Source organism: Hippichthys cyanospilos, chromosome 15, assembly GCF_059441005.1.
Source record: "Hippichthys cyanospilos isolate Australia breed blue-spotted pipefish chromosome 15, RoL_Hcya_1.0, whole genome shotgun sequence".
NCBI classification, from domain to species: domain Eukaryota; kingdom Metazoa; phylum Chordata; class Actinopteri; order Syngnathiformes; family Syngnathidae; genus Hippichthys; species Hippichthys cyanospilos.
The window spans coordinates 17,529,678-17,549,190 of NC_142383.1; the positions used below are offsets into that span (position 1 = coordinate 17,529,678).

The 19,513-nt window shown below is 40.6% G+C and overlaps 2 protein-coding genes across 3 annotated transcripts in view; one reads left to right on the top strand and one right to left on the bottom strand.

Moving 5' to 3' along the window:
- egfl7 (EGF-like-domain, multiple 7) overlaps window positions 1–1,918 on the bottom strand; it is a 20,727-nt gene extending 18,809 nt beyond the window's left edge. Inside the window, exon 1 of the mRNA XM_088435113.1 lies at window positions 1,370–1,918. The gene's annotated coding sequence lies outside the window, so the exon portion shown is untranslated. The remainder of the gene's footprint in view (window positions 1–1,369) is intronic.
- On the top strand, window positions 1,409–7,254 carry LOC148412007 (uncharacterized). 2 transcript variants are annotated; one of them, XM_088435110.1, is made up of 9 exons: window positions 1,409–1,576; window positions 3,307–3,671; window positions 3,834–3,911; window positions 4,693–4,754; window positions 4,828–4,920; window positions 4,983–5,136; window positions 5,599–5,715; window positions 5,787–5,820; window positions 6,093–7,254. In XM_088435110.1, exons 2-9 carry the CDS (start codon window positions 3,339–3,341, stop codon window positions 6,395–6,397), a joined length of 1,176 nt encoding a protein of 391 aa, XP_088291236.1. In that variant the 5' UTR covers window positions 1,409–1,576; window positions 3,307–3,338; the 3' UTR covers window positions 6,398–7,254. The 2 variants fall into 2 exon arrangements, with proteins under 2 accessions (XP_088291236.1, XP_088291235.1); XM_088435109.1 differs by having other exon boundaries at window positions 1,411–1,576; window positions 3,831–3,911.
- The last annotated feature ends 12,259 nt before the right edge of the window (window positions 7,255–19,513 follow it).

Consider the following 19,513-nt stretch of genomic DNA (forward strand, 5'->3'; position numbering starts at 1 on the left):
ACACTGAACTCAGAAAAGGAAAATTTCAACCTGACTGTGTATAAGTTTCACGCAGAACCCAGCAAATTGACATGCTACCACAACTGCATGCAGTTTTCACACACTGACACACAATCTTGCGTTCATTTCAAGCCTCGCTTACGTATCATATCAAAGCCATGCAATTTGGGCCCCGTGCATTTCACGCAGAACCGTGTGCGCCTTTCACACGGAACAGCTTGCTTTGCCCCCCCTCGAAGCCCCTGTTCGGCCCAAGTGGCCTGTACTCGCTGTCACATCTGATACGGAAGACTGGAGTGTTCCCAAGCAGGCAGAATTAAAGTGGGCCATAACAAGGAAAATATTTGTGCTCAGTAAGAGTTGCACACTGTCCAACTTCAACAGTTTTTTTTTTTTTTTCATAAACCTGCAGTTATTCTTTCTCGCCGCACTTGATGAACATGAAGTGCACAGAGACTCTTCAGGCCAGAATGAGCTTGCTAAGCGTTCACTCACTTTCCCAAGGAGATCATCTAAAATCTCAGAGAGATCGCTCCTGCTAATCAGCTAGCTGCTATTTGTTGAGCAGCTAACTGTTAGCTTGTAATAAAAAATGCTGGGCTTAGGCCGATTATAAATTCGTGAGTGACCCCAAAAATATCCGTGCGTCCACCTGTTTCGGGTTTGACTGCGTCGCCGACGTCCTCAAAGGCGGCGGGACCCCCGCAGAGTCGCAGGAAACATTTGGAAACCATAAAGTGCGCTTTTATGCTCAAATGCTCGAGCCTGATTTACGGAGGGAAAACATAAAAATGGAGGACACCCCCCGCGGCTCCCAGCAAGATCAACTTGGACGTCAAAGCCAGTTTGCGTTTTCTTTTAAGCCGGCTTGGTTGAAAACAAGAAGTCCCACGTACGACCCCGCGTGGGCTTCAGGGTCACTTTCCACGCCATATTTTCTCAAATAATGACCAAAAAGTCCATCGTAAACCTTTTCAAGGACACGCCTCATGGACCTCTTGCGAAATTGTTGCATTAAAACCATTTAAGGACGTGCCATTACATTTCACACAGAACCCCCCCAAAAATCAGGATTTTTGTCTGGTCTTAGAAGCAAGACTTAAAAGGAAGAAAAATCAAAAGATAAGAATCCGCGATAGAGTGAAGCCGCAAAACGCAAACCTCGATGTAGCGAGGGAACACTGCACTTTCATTTTACTCGGCGTGAAGAAAATTAGAACGAAGAAATGGAGGAAGGAAACGAAGGAAAAGTACGAGAATAAAGGTTACAAGAATTAGACGGAGGATAAAAAAAGTGTGTTCAAATTAGCAAAATAACAGAAAAAAACGATCAATAACGAAGATTTTTGAGTGAACTTTCGAGACTCACGTGAGGGGGTGACGCTGCGACCGTTACCATGGCGACCCGTTTGGGAAAGGTGGGGGCGGAGCTTCCAGCAAACTCCAGTACTTCGAGACAACTTGAGGTCGCAAACTGGCCAAAATATCGCCAACAAGTTGCAAAGTTTGCAACATTGCCAACACGTCAGAACGACAAATAAACACGCAAAAAGATTTAGGGAATCAACTACAGTCGGTAAGCTGCTGTCTATAAAGATAAAAATAATAAATAAAAACAAGTCAAATACGTGCATCTTTGGCGTTTTCGCTAACTGCTAGTCGAACACCTCATCCAAAAACGACACTTGTTTCCTAAAAAAATCAAATATTAACAGCGATATTTTTAAGGAGAAAAAAAAAGTACACTCGCGTTTATGTACATAAAGAAAAAACGCGATAAACGCAAATCGTTGTGTTAAAATCCTCATTTGTGAGGCACCAACGGCGGTATTAGTTTTCGTTCGTATCGCAAAATGTCCGCTCTTGATTTTAGCGCAAGTCTCGCCTGCAATAAGAATTTTATTCCTTCAATTCCCTCTCGGTGATTATTAAATAAAGTACATGGATGTATGCATTTGTATGCTTAACCTACCACCGGTTTCTGGTCTATGTGACGTCAAGCTTTCGTTTCTATATTTTCAATGGTGTTGTTCGCTCCTCGTTGCATCATGCTGTGAATTTTATACCTAAGCGCTGTGAAGTCCTTCTAAAATGAACAAAGCTAAGCTATGGAGGTCTATGAAGACAATTTTTTTATGATGTGCGCAACTTGGATGTTAATATGCGCTTCTGTTTTGATATAACATGATTATGCAATGAATTTACCTTGAGGTTTTAAAACGTTTTTTTCCATACATGTTTTGATGAATGCACTATTATACATTTCATTTCCCTTGAGAATAAACATTGTTTATCTATCTATCTATCTATCTATCTATCTATCTATCTATCTATCTATCTATCTATCTATCGAGAATTAACAGGCTGTTAGATCTATCTGTCTATCTATCTATCTATCTATCTATCTATCTATCTATCTATCGAGATCGAGTATTAACAGGCTGTTAGATCTATCTATCTATCTATCTATCTATCTATCTATCTATCTATCTATCCATCCATCCATCCATCCATCCATCCATCCATCCATCTATCTATCTATCTAGATCAAGTATTAACAGGCTGTTAGATCTGTCTGTCTGTCTGTCTATCTATCTATCTATCTATCTATCTATCTATCTATCTATCTATCTATCTATCTATCTATCTATCTATCTATCTATCTATCTATCTATCTATCTATCTATCTATCTATCTATCTATCTATCTATCTACCTACCTACCCACCCACGTATCTATCTACCTACCTACCTACCCACCCACGTATCTATCTATCTATCTATCTATCTATCTATCTATCTATCTATCTATCTATCTATCTATCTATCTATCTATCTATCTATCTATCTATCTATCTATCTATCTATCTATCTATCTATCTATCTATCTATCTATCTATCTATCTACCTACCTACCTACCTACCTACCTACTCACCCACGTATCTATCTACCTACCTACCTACCCACCCACGTATCTATCTATCTATCTATCTATCTATCTATCTATCTATCTATCTATCTATCTATCTATCTATCTATCTATCTATCTATCTATCTATCTATCTATCTATCTATCTATCTATCTATCTATCTACCTACCTACCTACCTACCTACCCACCCACGTATCTATCTATCTATCTATCTATCTATCTATCTATCTATCTATCTATCTATCTATCTATCTATCTATCTATCTATCTATCTATCTATCTATCTTATCCATCCATCCATCATCTACCCATCCATCTATTCATCCATCCAGTCTAATCTATGCACGCGTGCATGTAATTTGTGTGTGCGAGCAGGAAGCCAGAGTCAGGGCGAGCTAGATGATCTGATGGAGAAGCTCAGGGAAGAGTTTGAGCAGATCGTAGGCGAGCTGGAGTGGCAGGACATCGCCGACACCCTGCAGGAGTTGTGCTCCAACATCATGTGCGATCCCACCAACACCCCCCCTCCCCAGCCCCCCAACCCCCCTCCCTCCCCCGCGTACGCCGGGATGTCCTTCGACGCCCGCCCCCAGCCGGCCCGCTTCCCTCCGCGCTTGCCCTTTGTCCCGCACGCGCAGTTAGTGCCGGTCCCCAGTATGAGATACGGGCCGCAGTTCAACCCGTACCTCATGCACCCCTTTCACCTCAGCCGGCAGGCGGGGGCTCCTTACCGTCTCCAGGTAAGCGGGGGGGCGAGCGGTCGGGATCGGAAAGGGGACAAATCTTCCTCGCCGTCCGAAAGCAAATGTCCCAAAGTGAATTTGACTTCCGCGCGTCCCATGTGTGTTTTATTTGACAATGTCTTTCTATTCTTAATGAGGACGCTTTTCCTCTCCCAGCAGTACTTACCGTGCCAGATGACGCCACAGGTCGTCCACAGCCAGCCGTCCTTCAGTTTCCCACCTGCTCCGCCGCAGCCGGTACACACACACACACACACACACACACACACACACACACGCGCATTGTCCGTTGTCAGGACCTAAAATCATTTTAGAATGGCTGATTTACAAATCATTTCATCAAAGCTTAACAATATGCTTTGCATGCTGTCGTTAAAAGTACATACATTTAAAAGCAAATGAAGACATTTAAAAGTCAAAGAGTGAAAAAAAACATGGCAAAATGCAATTCATTTTGTGGCAACCCAATATTAACTCATTCAATCCCAAAGACGTACTTATACGTCTATTCATTTCAGTCCAGACATTCAAACCCAGGTGCTAATTTACAGGTACTAATTTATCATATTTCTTTTTTTACATATTAGGGTTAAAGGGTCTAAAAAGTTTTATATCCAAATGAATACATTTTGAAAGATAAATCAAAATATGTCTTTGGGCTTGAATGAGTTAATCAGTGGATTTGTAAAACATTGTTAAAAAACAAACTAAAAAACTAGCCAATTTTTTTGTGTCCACTGTTGTCCATTTTGTCTCAGTCCAAGTGAATTGCATTCCACCCAAATATGAGCCATCATTGGAAAGGCCAGGATGTCCTCAAATGAGTACACTAGGACTTAAATGAGTCAAAAAAAATATAAACCAAATATAAATGTCCACCACAATGGACACAAATGAAAAGGCCGGTTCAGAGGACTTCTAGGCATGAAAAGAGTTCCATTTGACATGTTTTACGAAGGCACACGCTGACACCTAGAGGACATGTGCCACCACTGCAGCTTTTTTGTCTTTCCTCCAGAAAAAAAGCCTACCAGTGGTGCCGCTGCCCGAAGGCGCCACGCTGCACGCCGTCGGGATGCTGTGAGTCGCCCGCACGCCAAGCAGACCTTCACTTCCTGTCCGCTAGACCTTCACTTCCTGTTTACGTCTGTAGGAACGGCGAAGTGTTGTACGCCGCCGTGGACTCCTCTCAGGCCGCTCCGCCTCCTCCTCCTCCCCCCGCCACGCCCACATCCTGCTCACCCAGGTAAGACGGGGGCGGAGCTAGCACAAAAACATTCAGGCGACGTACGGTTTTTGCTCCCTCAGCCATAAAAGGAAGCGCAAGCGGCGCCGCAAACCGACCGGCGGCAAAAAGCCGCCCAACGCCTTCATGTGCTTCCTGAGGGAGCGGCGCCCGACCTTGAAGAACCAATTGGAGCAAAAGGACAGCGTGGCCGTCAACAAGGTTCTGGCACAATTGGTGAGTCTCGTTCAGATTCACATTATGGTACCTTCATTTTTTTTAGTGAAGCATCATGAAGCTTCGGTGTTGAGTGAGGGGAAAACGAAGCCTCATGAACCATTTGGGGATTTTTTTGCTCCTTTAGAAAGTGCTATTTGTTAAAAAAAAAAAAGCCTTGGAAATGTTTTCTTTTGCACTAGACTTTATTTTTAAACCAGGACCGCCATCTAGAGGAGTAAAAAAATATTACAAGTGTTTCATGAGGCTTCATTTTCACATCTCTCTGTCAAGTTCAATACACATTATGAAACTTATTCATTACCAGCCTGTTTTAGACCCTCCTCAAAAAAAAAAATCTTCATGAAGCTTCGTTTATCCATCATTACAGGTTATTGTTTCCTGTAACATAAAATAAAGTCAAGTCGAGATCTGTTGATTTTTTCTTTTTATCATTTTTAAACAATACTTTTGTGTTGACAGTGGACGTCGCTGAGCAAGGAGCAGCAGGCGAAATACTACGAACAGGCCTATGTGGAGAAGAAACTGCACGAGCAGATGTCCTCCGACGGCTCCAGCAGCGACGACGACGACCACGATGTGTGTCCACGCTCTCCAGGAAAACGAAACCATCGGCTGACCAAATGCTTATGTCTGTTTTGTGTTTGCAGGGGCCCAAGAAGAAGAGGCGACACTGCGACGCCGGTAAATATGGTGTACATATGAGTTGCATCATGTTCCACTTAATTTTCTCTTAATTTGAAAAGAAACGTGCACTGTTCCTATCATGATTGTCACGATGCCAAATACAAGCGTAAAGGTCAATGTAGAAAAATCTACTCCAGTGTAGTCCAATTTCTCTCTTAACACAATTTAACAATTTGAGTTGTCATGTTTCATTTTATTTGCTCTTAATTCGAAAAGTCAAATGTCCTGTTATGGCATTAAAACGCCTTATCACCGTGCTGTTTCCGCAGCGACGCATCACGGTGGCGACGCCTGGAACACCGGCGATGATGCGCCCGCCTCCTCATGCTCCTCCTTGGCGTCCTCCTTCTCATCCTCGTCCTCCTCACTGTCCTCGTGGCTGGAGACGGTTATCACCGCCGAGGGCGCCGACTCCCCCGCCGCGCCTTGCCTCGCTTCACCCGGCTCGCTCACCTCGCCGACCTCGCCGGCCCCGCCCACTTCGCTCGGCCTTAAAAAGTGTCCGGACTCAGGCGAGGAATCCGACATCGAGGGAATGGACGCCAAGCTGCGTCACCTGCTCGGATGCTGTTAGTCTCAGTGTTGCTTTTATTTTTGTCTATTGTAAAGTGTATGTAAATAGTGTACAAAAATATGATTTTTTTTTGTTTTTTTTTTTACTCTTCCTCGCTCCTTTCATCAAACCAATAACTTGAACTGACTAACTTATTTTGGTTGATTGCTATGAAGCCCCTTTTGTAAAATCGGGATGTGTTTTTTTTGTTGTTGTTTTGAATGAGAAATGTTGACGCCAAGGACCTATGTTGAAGTGGTTTAAAAATATTAGGGTAGCTAAAAGTAGTGCTTTGCCGCTATCCTGTGACATCACTTGGCTCGAGAACAATTGTGAGTTGAGTTTGAGTCATGAGTCAAGAAGTTCTCGTGAGGTCAATGACTTTAGTCAAAAGTTGTGTTTTACCGCCATCTTGTGGCAATATCGCTAAGTTGCAAAAAAATTGGGGATCTTTTATTCTTATTGCACCTATACTTTATTGCCACAGATTTTAACTTTTTAAAATTTTCGCGTGTATTCTATCCGACTACAGAACATTGTTAGCCATGACATTTATGCGACTGCAAAATTAAAAAAAAAAAAACCTCTTTTGAATTGCCAGGCGTATTAAAATGTGACTATAATGAGGCGTTTTTACAGATCCAGGTAGTTTTGTATTAGTTGAATTAGTCTCACGAGATTTGCTCTTTTGGCGTTACTGAAGCTCGTGACGAGATGTTGCCATTAGCCGGGAATTGTTTATACTGTAATGTATTTGTTTTTTTTTGTTCTGTTAGGCGAATTGTCAATGTGAAATGTGAAGAGATTGTGTCAGTAATTTTAAAAAATCTGCCGGGAATCGTATCGTTTTACCTGCAATTAAAAAACACCTGACAGCATGCATGTAGCCAAGTGTCGACGTTTAAAAAAAACAACTAAAAAGTGGGATTAAAACGGTTAAACCACCGTACGCATGCGCAGAATCAACAAGTGCGGATGTGTTCACGTGTTTAGCGTGGCGTAAAAGGTAAGGTTGTTTTGTTTAATAAACATTCAAATACAGAACATATTGAGTGTCAATTTATCTTAGTGTAACTCATGTAAGTAGTTAACATACGTATATTGTGTTTTGAATGGGTGCACAGGAAACTTGCTCTTCGGAATTCCTCGAATTTAATTTGTCATATCGATTATATTTTATATTGATTATTATACTACCGTAAATGTAACATTTTAAAAATTAAACATTTCATCAGTAATATCCTGGAAAAGTTAAGTTCGATATCCATATTGTTACTTTACCGAAGCGTACGCTTGTTAGCTTACTAGGTGTTTACCTACTAGCTAGCTAGCTGTTATTTTTGTTAGCATTTTTTTCAACGCACGTGTAATGGAGTAAAATTGTCCAAACGGCTAAATGTAAAAAAAAAAATAATGCAATAATTCCAATACAGAGTAAGAAATGTATGAACAATAATAGGTAGAAAATAAATTATAATAAATAATGAGAAAATAAATAAATATACTACAAGTTCAAGAATGTACGTATAACCCGTCAAAAAAGTTAGAAATAGATCCAAAAAGTTAGTAATACTGTATCTCTAAAACGACACAAAATGGCAGTAGAACGTTTTGTGGCCTGTAGGGGTCGCACATGTCTCACAGACGTAACTTCACCGTCACATTTTGCAGGGCAAGACTGAAAGTTTCCTTTTGCTGTTTTCATCGATTGATTGAATGCGTGCATTGTCTGTCTTCAAGGATTTTAATTTTTTTTTTTTGTAATCCCTGGACATCTTTCTGGCCAGAGTGCCAATATTGAAGATGAAAAACATTCCAGTTTTGTTTCCTGACACAAAAATGCCAAAATTAAAACTAAAAAATACAATTTGACTTTATATGAATCAATGCAATCATTTTTATGTTGTGAATTCTGTTAAGTTTCTCGTGATTTATTAAAATAACCATTTTGCAGCCCGAGCTTCAATGCAGTTCATTATCATATAACATTGGTCCCCAACCACTGGTTTATTACGTCCTTCCATTCGTTCAAAAGTTTGAAAACATTTTTTTTCTTTTGAAGAAAGAAAAAAGGGTCTCAGACCCTTACCGTCAAAACAGACAATTTTTTTACAGTCTAGCAGAATATTTTTCACATTTTATGAGGAGAAAGATGTCCCGCGGACCCCATTTTAAGAAGCAATGTCCTGAGGTGTCCCCTGAGGTTTAATGGAGCTGCTCGGGAACAGTCCGGCGAGCGGGCGTCTTGATGTACGAGCTGAGATAATGAGCGCCATTTCAGCGCCATTTGTCCCCGCCGCCACACGCCAATAAACATCCACGTGATGGATGGTAATTAAAGTGCGGCAAATAAAAAGCCCCACTGCAATAATTAAAAGCGCCGGAGCCTGAAAGGGTCTTCAATGATTGCCTCTGTCTCAAAAAAGCAGCGGGGAAAAAAAAAAAACGGGAGATAAAAGGACACACTGTTCTCTGTGGGACTTCAAGCTAGGCTAACTTTTAGCCAAGGAGCACATTTAATCATGAAGGTCGCTGACCTATCACCTAAAGCGCCACTTCTCAAACCCCAAGCCCGTATGAGATCAAGTTTTGGATGAAAAAATACAATGAAAACATTCTATGTCTTATGTACTTTTGTCGTGGGATTTCCAAGTGTATTTTACTCAGCAACTCCAGAAGTTGTGTCACGAATGCGAATTCAGAGTTCGATAAAACCAAACAAAACAAAAGGAGGGGAAAAAAGTTTTGCAAAGGAGTCACGATAACACTATTTAGCAATGAGTTGCTTCATGTTCCAGTTGTTTTGCTCTTGGTTTGAAAAGATAGCATGCCTTTAAATTATATTTACTGGATACCTGCAGAAAAACTGTCAACAAGTGTCAGAATTTGTAACTGTGCTTTAGGATTTATGTTTATATATATATGTGTATATTAAAAATAGTATATATATATATATATATATATATATATATATATATATATATATATATAAACTTGTCAAAACACTTTATGTTGCCCACACAACCGTAGGCTCACCGAGTCCCGTTTTTTGCTTCATTGACTTATTTGGGTCTATTCTAGTTGCTAGGCAACAGTGGAGTTGACAAGCAGCTTGGTGAGCCTGAGGCAACAGGTCATGGGGTCAGCGCTCAGGCCGGCTCTAATTGGCTGCAAGTCATGTCAATGTGACAAGCTCGTATGAGCGCGGGGAGCCAAAACACTGCCATTTTTTTTATGTCTCTTTTTATCTTATGTAGGATTTTTTTTTCTTTGTTTGGATTGATTTTTTTTTCTTAATTGGGCATCATGATGACAAATTTCATTACTAGTAGTGTTGAACTTTTCCACCTTCTGGTGTGCATACGCCTGCCGCTAGGGGGCAATATAATGACCTAACCGTTTTTTGGGGAAAAAAAATTGCAACAAAATGACTTTGGTAATATTCAGACTAGATGCATCGTATTATCTGTCGCAACAACAAAAATCTATCGATGTATTTTTACGTCTTTTCTTTTGTTCGTTTGTTTAACGGTCCAGCTATTTAATCACAGATTTTTAATCTTTTCAGTAAATGAAAAATGTAGTATTTTCTGATTAATAGTAATGTTAACGTTTTATGATTATTAGTGATGTAGAATTTTGGGCAGTATTAAACAAGAATAATACATTTGAAGTTGGAGTTTTATATGAATAGCTTTCATGATTTTATTGGTCCGGAGTCCCTCGGAGAAATAAAATTACTATCTATAAAAATGACATAAGTATGTATATCTAAAACATATCTTTTTTTTTTTTAGCATTAACACGAGAAAAAAAGCAACTTTCCAACACTGTTATTTACTCATTTTACAGCATTTATACAGGTTACAGATTAGTCTAAAAATGAAAAAAAAGCATCAAAGTGCATTATATTTAAAAAAAAAAAATGCCTATCCTTACTTTATTGCAATGGATACAATCCGCCATTTTTAGACCGTCTCAAACAATTAAAAAAGTTTATCATAAATAAGCACATATCTGGGATTTCATGCCTTGGACTCTTAAAAACGTACAAATACGTCTTTGGGATTGAATGAGTTAACGTGATTGGGGTGTCACCATAGCAACAAAAGATGAAGTTGCGCCATACACGCTTTTAAAGAGCACGTCTAAAGGCTGGCCGGCTCTATGCTGACATCTCATCTTTCACGCTCGCACCACTTCTCTAATGTACACTTAAAATCATTCATCACACACACACACACACACACACGCACATACACATATTTCCCTTCAGGGACACAATCAAGCAATTTATAGTTCAAGCCATCTGTTACCATGACAGCACACCTGGCCCTCTACACACACATACACACACTCACGCACAGCCACCTCCAAAAGTCCTTAAAAGTGTGTTATGGATCCCCGGGAGGAATTTGACCAGCAGCTGGAAATCAATGCAAAAACGCACTCAAGGCCCCAAAATATCTCCATTGTCTTTCGCCGTGATTATGCTTCTTATCATTTCTTTTTTTTTTTTTGCTTGTTTGTGATTGGTCCTCAGGTCGTCGTTGTCACCTTAGTTGGCCGGTTTCCATGGAGACGGACGGTGGCGACAAACGGGGTCAAACCTCCTCAGCGTCAGATTTGACTCGTCTTTGAATGCGGCAGCTGTAAGTGCAACCTGCATAAATCCTCCTGAGACACCTATTATTTGTGTCCACTCTGGTGGACATTAGTTTTTGATCGATATATTTTGACACGTTAAAATTTCTCAAACCAAGTCCTGGTGTCCTCTGTTAAGGGCATTCATTGATGTGTCATGTGTTGTATGGGATGCTATTCACTTTGCTTACAGAGTTTAGCAATAATTGGCCTCGTGTTTGAATTAATTTGCTCTTAATTTGGAAAGACAATTGTTATCCTCCTGTTTCAGTCATAAAAAGCAGTGAATTAAACGTTAAAGACTTTGTTCGAATGTGCCATACTTCCTGAAGCGCTTTCAGCCATTTCATAGTCACTGGTACATTTTTAATATCATTAAAGTTGTTTAAAAAATTCTAACATGACCTCCAACAACAGTGATTGACCCCCGTTGGTCGACATTTTTGTTTTTGTTCGATATACTGGACGTGCTGTTGCTAACGGCGAATTAAAAACAAAAAAACAAAAAAACACACACAGGAGTGCTCCACGAAGCTTCGTTTATTCCTCGCCACAAAACAAAACACGGCACTCCTCATTTCAACATAGTTCCGTGGCGCCGAAGATGGCGCCAAAGCACTACGTGAAGCTACTCGACTCATTCCCTCAAAGCTAAGTTGCAGCGAAAGGCTGGAGACGGACGCCGTTGGGGGAGCAAAAAAGATGAGTAATGCGAGTACACGGAGGATTACTGTACTCATACAAAAATAGCGTCGGCCTTACCCCGCTCGCCATCAATCACGTTTATCCCCTCTGTCGCCGTTAAAATTCAGATTGCCGCGACGGATTCCTCCTGCGAGCGAATCTCATCTCATCACCTCATCAATTTTCAGGTCTGCGCTCCGGCGGGCCGCCGTTTTACGGCGCCACGGCCCTACTTTTACCAGCTTTCACCTCTGATTTGTTTCCTACCACTGGAAACTCGGATCGACTTTTGAATTGAGGACGGCAGACCCGCCGATAATTTTTCCGCCGTTCTATTTGAGCCTCAAGGGTCCGCTAGCTGTAGCTTGTGGCCCGTAAAAAAAATAACTTGTTTTGGTTATGTTGTATCATTTTCAAAAGTGCATACAGTGGATGTGAAAAAAAGTCCTCTCACACCTTTTCAAATGCCAATTTTTTGTGAAGTGGAAATATTAGACTAAGATAAAGTTCAACACGTTTTACAACGCCACAGTGAGTTGTTGTTTTTAAGCTGACATTTCTCCAGCATTTAAAAATACATTAAAATCGGTGATCTTATAAATGACTGATGTACCAAAGGCTTTCATAAAACCCACTCAATTTTTCTCTTTTGAAAGTTTTAGGGGAGAAAGTAATACATATTTTGTGTATTTATATATTTTCCTTCAATGGTTAGGACAAAAACAGCAAAAACAAAAACATTACCACCAAAATATTACTAACTTTATATTGTTAGATCTGATATTAGTGAAAAGGGTCGGGGGGGGTAATATTTGTTTTGGACAAAAACAGCATAAAAACTTTTACAAATTACAAACGTTGTATCCATACTTAGTTATTAAAGCTCTGATATGTTGAAAGTAGAAAAAAAAAATATTTGTTCAACCTCAATGGTTTTAATGTTCGCCAATTGTTGACTCAAGAATGAATTTGACGTATAACGCCATACATACGTAATTATTTTTCCATTTATTTCACTGCTAATCAAATATATTTTAAAAGCTGGCATTTTAATGATAATAATAAGATTATAGAATAATAAGATAATAAGATTTATAATAATAATATACAGTATGAATAATAAAAAGATATGGAAACATATTGTTACTATTCTACTTTTTTTCAATCAAATTTTGGAGGGAATGAGATGAACCCCAAATGGTAAAAACCATGTGCAGACTCCAAATTAATTTGAGCGTGAATATGGTTAAATCTGAACCTTTCACCACCTCTAAAAGGGTGTGCACACTTTTGCAAATCTGAAACGGGATTTCAACCTGGTTGTGTGGACTTTTGATATCTCTATCTGATAACTCCAAGATCCGTGCATGAATTTTTTCCGACCAAAAATGTGAGGAAGTAGTTCGATCCTTTCTTAGACATTAAAAGTGTAATATTGCCACGGTAACAATTCTAAGCAACTTCAACTCGCGTGTTGAAGTTGGCCAAACGGGGAAAGGGTTTTATTTTTGCTGAGTCTGATGACTTCTGTGGCCAAATAAATGTGAAGAACGGTCGTAATAAGGCTTTTATGGCAAGCCACAACAATCTACAGTACATACTATGTACCGCGTATTTCTCTTGGGTGGGATCGCCTCCGATCGCAATATACTGCACGGTGACGCGTCCAACCACAGGAGGACGATTTTCGGCCGCTTTTTATATTTTCCATTACCTTACTGCTGTGTCAGACTTTCTTTTCTTCTGCTAGTTACACAAAAGTTGCTGACGTTGTGTCGCTAACATTTTTCTTTTTTGTCATTGTAAAATGCTGAATGCTAACATTGCGCGGCTATGTTTAAGATGAACTTCTGTTGTTCTTGATATGGTTAACTTCCTGCTTTGTCACACTTTCTTCAGCTAGTTACACAAATTGCTAACATCTGGTCTTTTTGCTGTTATAAAATGCTGAATGCTGAAATTGCGCTGCTATGCTAAAGCTTATCTTCTGTTTTTTTTATGTATATATTTTCCATTCACTTACTGTTTTGGCAGACTTTCTTCAGCTAGTTACAGGAAAGTTAATGACGTGTTGCTAGTATATGGCTTTGTGGTCATTATAAAATGCTAACATTGCGCACTTATGCTAAAGCTTAGCTTAGCTAACTTTGCGTGGTTTTTCTAAAGCTTCTGTTTTGACATTAACTTACTGCTTTGTCACACTTTTCTCTCCTACTCACACAAAAGTTGATGTCATTGTGTTGATAACATCTAGTCTATTTGCTAACATTGCGTGGCTATGCTAAAGCTGAACTTTAGTTTTTTTTTTATATCATTAAATTACTGCCTGGTCGACTTTCTTCTGCTAGGTACATAAAAGTTGCTGACTTTGCATCGCTAACATGTGGTCTTGTTGCTATTTTAAAATGCTAAATGCTAACATTGAGTGGCTATGCTAAATTTTGCCTTATGTTGTCAGACTTTTTTTCCTGCTAAGTACGCAGAGGTTTTGACAGTACGTCAATAACATCAGGCATTTTTGTTATTATAAAATGCTAAATGCTAACATTGCTCAGCTATGCTAAAACTTTGCTTTTATTTTTTCTTCCTTTCGATTGCATTACTGCTTTGTCAGACTTTCCTCTGCTAGTTACATGGCTGACGTTGCAATGCTAATATCAGGTCTTGTTGCTATTACAAAATACTTAACGCTAACATTGTACGGCTATGATAAAGCTTAGCTTCTGTAATGTTAAGCTAAAGGGGCTAGCTAATTATCTCACGGAGCTCACCAGGGCTTTGAGATCGCGTGGGCGCCAATTTATTCCAAATCGAGCGTTTAGCATTTAGCAGGCGCGACCCGGACGATGATTGGGCTATCCCTCGGGGCACCGCGGGAAAAGGTCGCAGAAACATGTGACAGCCAAAGACACCCCACGCTCCCCGTTGCCCTCCATTCACATTACAGCAAGGAAACGAGCGAAAGGTCGCCAGCAGCAACCGCTCATTGACAGCTTTGACAGCCAATTTAGCTGCCAGCTCACAAACGCAAAAGTTTTTGAATGTTGTTCTTTCGACTATCCGTAAAAAGACATCATATCTTTGGCCTTTCCACCATATATCCTATATAACGTTTTTTAAAGTTGTATAAAACTTAAGAAATTATAGTCTAAAGGAGAGGTGTCCACACTACGGCCCGGGGGCCATTTATGGCCCATTTTCTACATTTTTTTTGTCTTTGTATTTTGTCCCTCAAAGGCAAAAGTTTCGACCCGCTCGGTCTGAAGTAAAGTGCGAGATGGTGAGCGTGACCTTGTCGTTGACTAATTCCGGCTTACGGGAATCGCCGGCGGGCGCCGCTTCCTTCACCGCCTTCACAAATGTCACACCGGGGTTCCGAATTCCCGGAGCTTAGCATCTCGCTGACGCCCATCTGTGACCTTTTCTTCTTTCTCTTTACCAAAACACAAGGAGGCGTCACAAACATGCAATAGCGCGCAACCGTGGGATCCCCGCGGGTTTTGGCTCCTTCAGCTACCTCGTAGATGACACCTCGCGCAACAAGAACATGTATGCGTACGTACACGGCCCGCAGTAATGTCCCAGATGTGTCGCTTTCGACACCTCGTCTCTACTTTTTTTTTTTTTTTTTTTCCCAGCCAAATGCCTTTTGCATCAACAAGACAGGAAGGGACTGGCGGAGTTGCTCGTCTAAGATGTGTGAAACGAATACAATAAAATACAATTACAGTTCAAAAAAGGAAGTTAGTTATTCCCGTTGTTTTTTGATTAGTTAGTGATCAAATGTGAGTCAGTTATTTGGTTTAGTTAATGAGTTGTTTGGCTTATAGGTTGTACTGTTGGCTGGTTAGTTTTTCAGCCGCTTGGTTAGTTGGCTGGTGAGTCAGTTAGTCGGTCAGTCGAATGAATGTTTGGTTGATTGGTTAGATGCTGACTTATTCAGTTAGTTTTTTTGCTTATTCAACCGGCTCAGTAGGCCATTTGGTTATGTATTTTTTTGTTAGTTAGTTAGTTACTTAGTTAGTTGGTTCGTTAGTTAGTTGGCTAATACAGTCGGTCATTTGGTTATTCATTTAGGTAGTTAGTTTTTGGTCTGTTTTTCAGATGGTCACTCAGTAGTTGAGTTGGTGGTTAATCATGCAGTCAGTTGATCAGTTATGTGCTCGGTTGGTTGGTTAGGGTTAAGGTGATGCTAATAGGGAGTTTGGCAAATTCAGTAAGTCATTTGGTTATTTTTTAACTGTTTTTCAGATGATCGCTCAGTAGTTTGTGGTTAGTAAGGTCGTCAGTCGATCAGTTATGCGGTAAGTTGGTTTGTTGGTTGGTTAGGGTTAAGGTTACGCTAATAGGCAATTTGGCTAATTCACTAGGCCATTTGGTTATTCATTTAATTAGTTTTCTGGTCTGATTTTCAGATGGTCACTCAGTAGTTTAGTTTGTGGTTAGTCAGTCAGCCTGTCAGTTGATCAGTTTTGCGGTAAGTTGGTTGGGTTGTCGGTTTTTAAGTCACTCGTTCATTAGTCAGTCATTTGAACAGATGCTTGGTTGGCTCACATTACTTAGTTTTGTAGTTAGTTGATGGCTTGTTTGGCCGATAGTCGGTTTTTAGGTTGCTAGGTTAGTCATTGGTTAGACGATTAATCATGCGTTATCGACTGATCGCTTTGTTAGCGAGTATCGTGAAAGTGTAATGCATTCTCACCTTTCGGCAGCAACAAAAAAATGCACGTTAGTAATGAGGACAAAAGAAGAAAGGAGGAATGCTCGTTGTGAAGAGTCTCGCCTCGCAGGCACGCGCGCTCACCGGTCATCAAAAAGGGGCGACGCGTTTTGCTTTGAAAAGGTGCTTGTAGCAGCCGGCGCAGTTCTCCTTCCTTGGCGGAGTCTCCTCCGCGTTTGTTTGCCGTAATTACTCCTCGATCCGCTCTCCGCCCCGCTCATAATTTGACGCCCGCGGGGATCCGCTTGACACGCTCTACATCAACTTGTTTGAAAAAAAGCGGGCACACGGGGAAGAAGGCAAAAGCGGCACCGCAGGAGGCAAGAAAGAAAGAAAGGGGGAAAAAAAAGCCGCTAGCAATTTGGCGCCAACAAAGGGAAAGAGGAATGAAATATTTGCTTTGGATTGCAACACGCCAACTTCAACGGCAAGTATTAACTCCTACGGGCATTGAGCAAACCAGGATAGAACTTATGCTTGCGCTAGTTGCGGAGTTACTTGCTAACTTGGTAGCTGTCAACGTGGTTTTAGCAGCTGTTTGTCTCGTGAGTTAGTTAGCTATAGTGCCGTACACAAAATGCTTCATGTTCCAATTAATTTGTCCTTAATTTGAAAAGAAAACATGTCCTGTTCCTTTCACCAACATTCATTGCCTTATTAGATGACTGGCTGGGTTTTGCTTAATGTTTACCTGGTGTGTTTCTCAATATCCGCAAGAAAAATGCCATTTAAATTAGCTGGCCAATTTATCGGTCGAACCCGAAAGGCATTGTCATATCTCTTCAGCTCCTCACCTCAACTATGGCTCGCACCTTGGTCAGTACAGCGGAACGGCTGTGTGCTCATCATCATCATCATCATGACTCACTGGAACAAGTGCAGTCAGGGGACTTGTGTGTGTGTGTGTGTGTGTGTGTGCATGCCCAAACATTTCTCCTGTGCTAACGCGGCAACCAATCGCACTGTCAACACCTGACGCCGAACTGCGCATGAGTCCAAGTCCAAAACAATCCAATCAAACTGTCACAACCACGTTGATGAGGGCCCGTGTTGCCACGGTAACTCTGGACTAACATACTTAAAAAGAGGAAATGAAGCACAAGATCCGCAGGCTCCCCGACGTCCACTGACCTACCCGTTTGCTTACCCTTGAACGTCTTTTTACCGCTTCTCTTCCTTTGTTACCGTGACAACTGAGGCGGTGGGAGGTGGGGGCAGACCACCGCCACCTGATGCTGGTCTGTCTTCCGCAGGCTTTCAATCTGCTATCGATTGGACATGCCTGCCAGGCTTGTTTAATGGACTGCCTTGAGTGGGTGATGCAGCAGTTCGTCCGCTCTGCTTACTCGGTTCTTGATAAATTGCCCGCTCGGCTGGACACTTGGCCCTAATTGATGCTTTGCAAGGGATCGCAAGCTATTATTGGACCATTATACACAGCTCGTTGTGTATATACCCGTATATACAGTATACACACAAATATATATATATCTATATATGTATATCTTCTTATTGCGACTGCCATACTTAAATAGCGGCGGTCAATCATTGACACAAGAGATTATTTTTGGCAGACGCGCTGGGAAAATACTTTTTCTTTTTTCTTCTTCCTCCTTGTTCTCACTGAATGAATGAATGTCGGCGAGAGGTGTGAAAGACAAGTGAAATCCAAATTCCCAGCATAGCAGCTAACGGAATGCCTGAGCTGCCTTTCAAGTTTCGGAGGCGGGGCTTCACCAGAAGCCAGATAAAAATGTAACAATGGCGAGGGGGGGGGGCGATTCAAATCCGAAATACGAAACAATGTTGAGCAAATGAATCTTTTTGAAATAGAAACTGATTTTCATTGTAAAAAGCAAATGCATGTTCAAATACAAAGAGATTTGCAAAATGCAAAACACATTCACTGCCACTGACGGTTTTAGACATCACATATCCATTTTTTTCTTTTGGTTGCCACTGACTGCTATAAATATCCAAGGTGCTAATCTGCATAGTAAATATGAATATATTATAAATATTATTTAATTTTATAACAATAAAAACTATATAATATGTATACTATTTCTTATATATATATATATATATATATACAGTGTATACATATATATACAGTATATATATACAGTACATATATATATATATATATATATATACAGTATATATATATATATATATATATATATATATATATATATATATATATATACTTACATAAATCTAAAATAACTCTTTTATATTGTAGTTAAAAAATATACACCAAAAAAGAGCCATCTTGGAATTTATTGTGACCTCTATTTCAAAGTCTGTCAAACAATGTTTTTCTTGTCACATGCCGCACACATTCCAGGCTGGTATCACACCTGTAATTAGCGCGGCTTGGAGTCCTCCCATCTGCGCCCTGGGGGAACGCCAAGCGTTAATACTTTTCCAGTTCACCCAGCTGAAACGGCTAAACTAAAAAGTGTTTTTTCCCCACAGAGGATAAAGAATATATGCCTGGGAGATGATATACTTGGGCTGCATGTGTCAAGTAAACAATAAAGATTGCACAGGGTTCATTTCTGTAGATGCTCAAGACATTTTGAACTATCTAATGAAAATCTTTGTCTGTTGACTGAAACTCTTTATTCCACAAACATTCGCCAGGCAAAGATGTTTGCTGACCCCGCCTGTCTGTATGAGGACCCGCGGCCGTCTCGCAAAGTGCCCGGAGCGAATTAGCAACGGCGTTAACACGACAGCGCGATTCATTCCCAGGTGAGGAAACTCTGTACGTGGCCGAACGAAAATGACGGTGGGAAGAATGTGACCTCATTCCTCAGTTGATTAGCCAGCTGATGTTCTTAAAAGCGCCTTCGTGTACGTGCAGGCTCAAGGTCAGATGTTCAGTAGACATTACGCTAGCTTGCGCTTGCATGTGGCCCTCGAGGGCGTATTATTTATTCACGCAATTATGATAAGCATCAAAATGGAGGGTGAGGCCTCTGCAAAGTTGTTTGAGCATTATTTTATCCGGCGGTGATTCATGAAAAGAAACGATTGTTGAATATCGGGATAACAGGTCACATGCATCACTTTTTTTATCT

What these genes read in the sequence shown, in the direction of transcription:
- LOC148412007 (XM_088435109.1), top strand. Translation starts at nt 3,339, where the DNA reads ATGGAGAAGCTCAGGGAAGAGTTTGAGCAGATCGTAGGCGAGCTGGAG. An exon ending in GGGCTCCTTACCGTCTCCAG is followed by an intron (nt 3,672 to 3,830) that starts GTAAGCGGGGGG and finishes TTCCTCTCCCAG; the next exon opens with CAGTACTTACCGTGCCAGAT. An exon ending in CTGCACGCCGTCGGGATGCT is followed by an intron (nt 4,755 to 4,827) that starts GTGAGTCGCCCG and finishes TTACGTCTGTAG; the next exon opens with GAACGGCGAAGTGTTGTACG.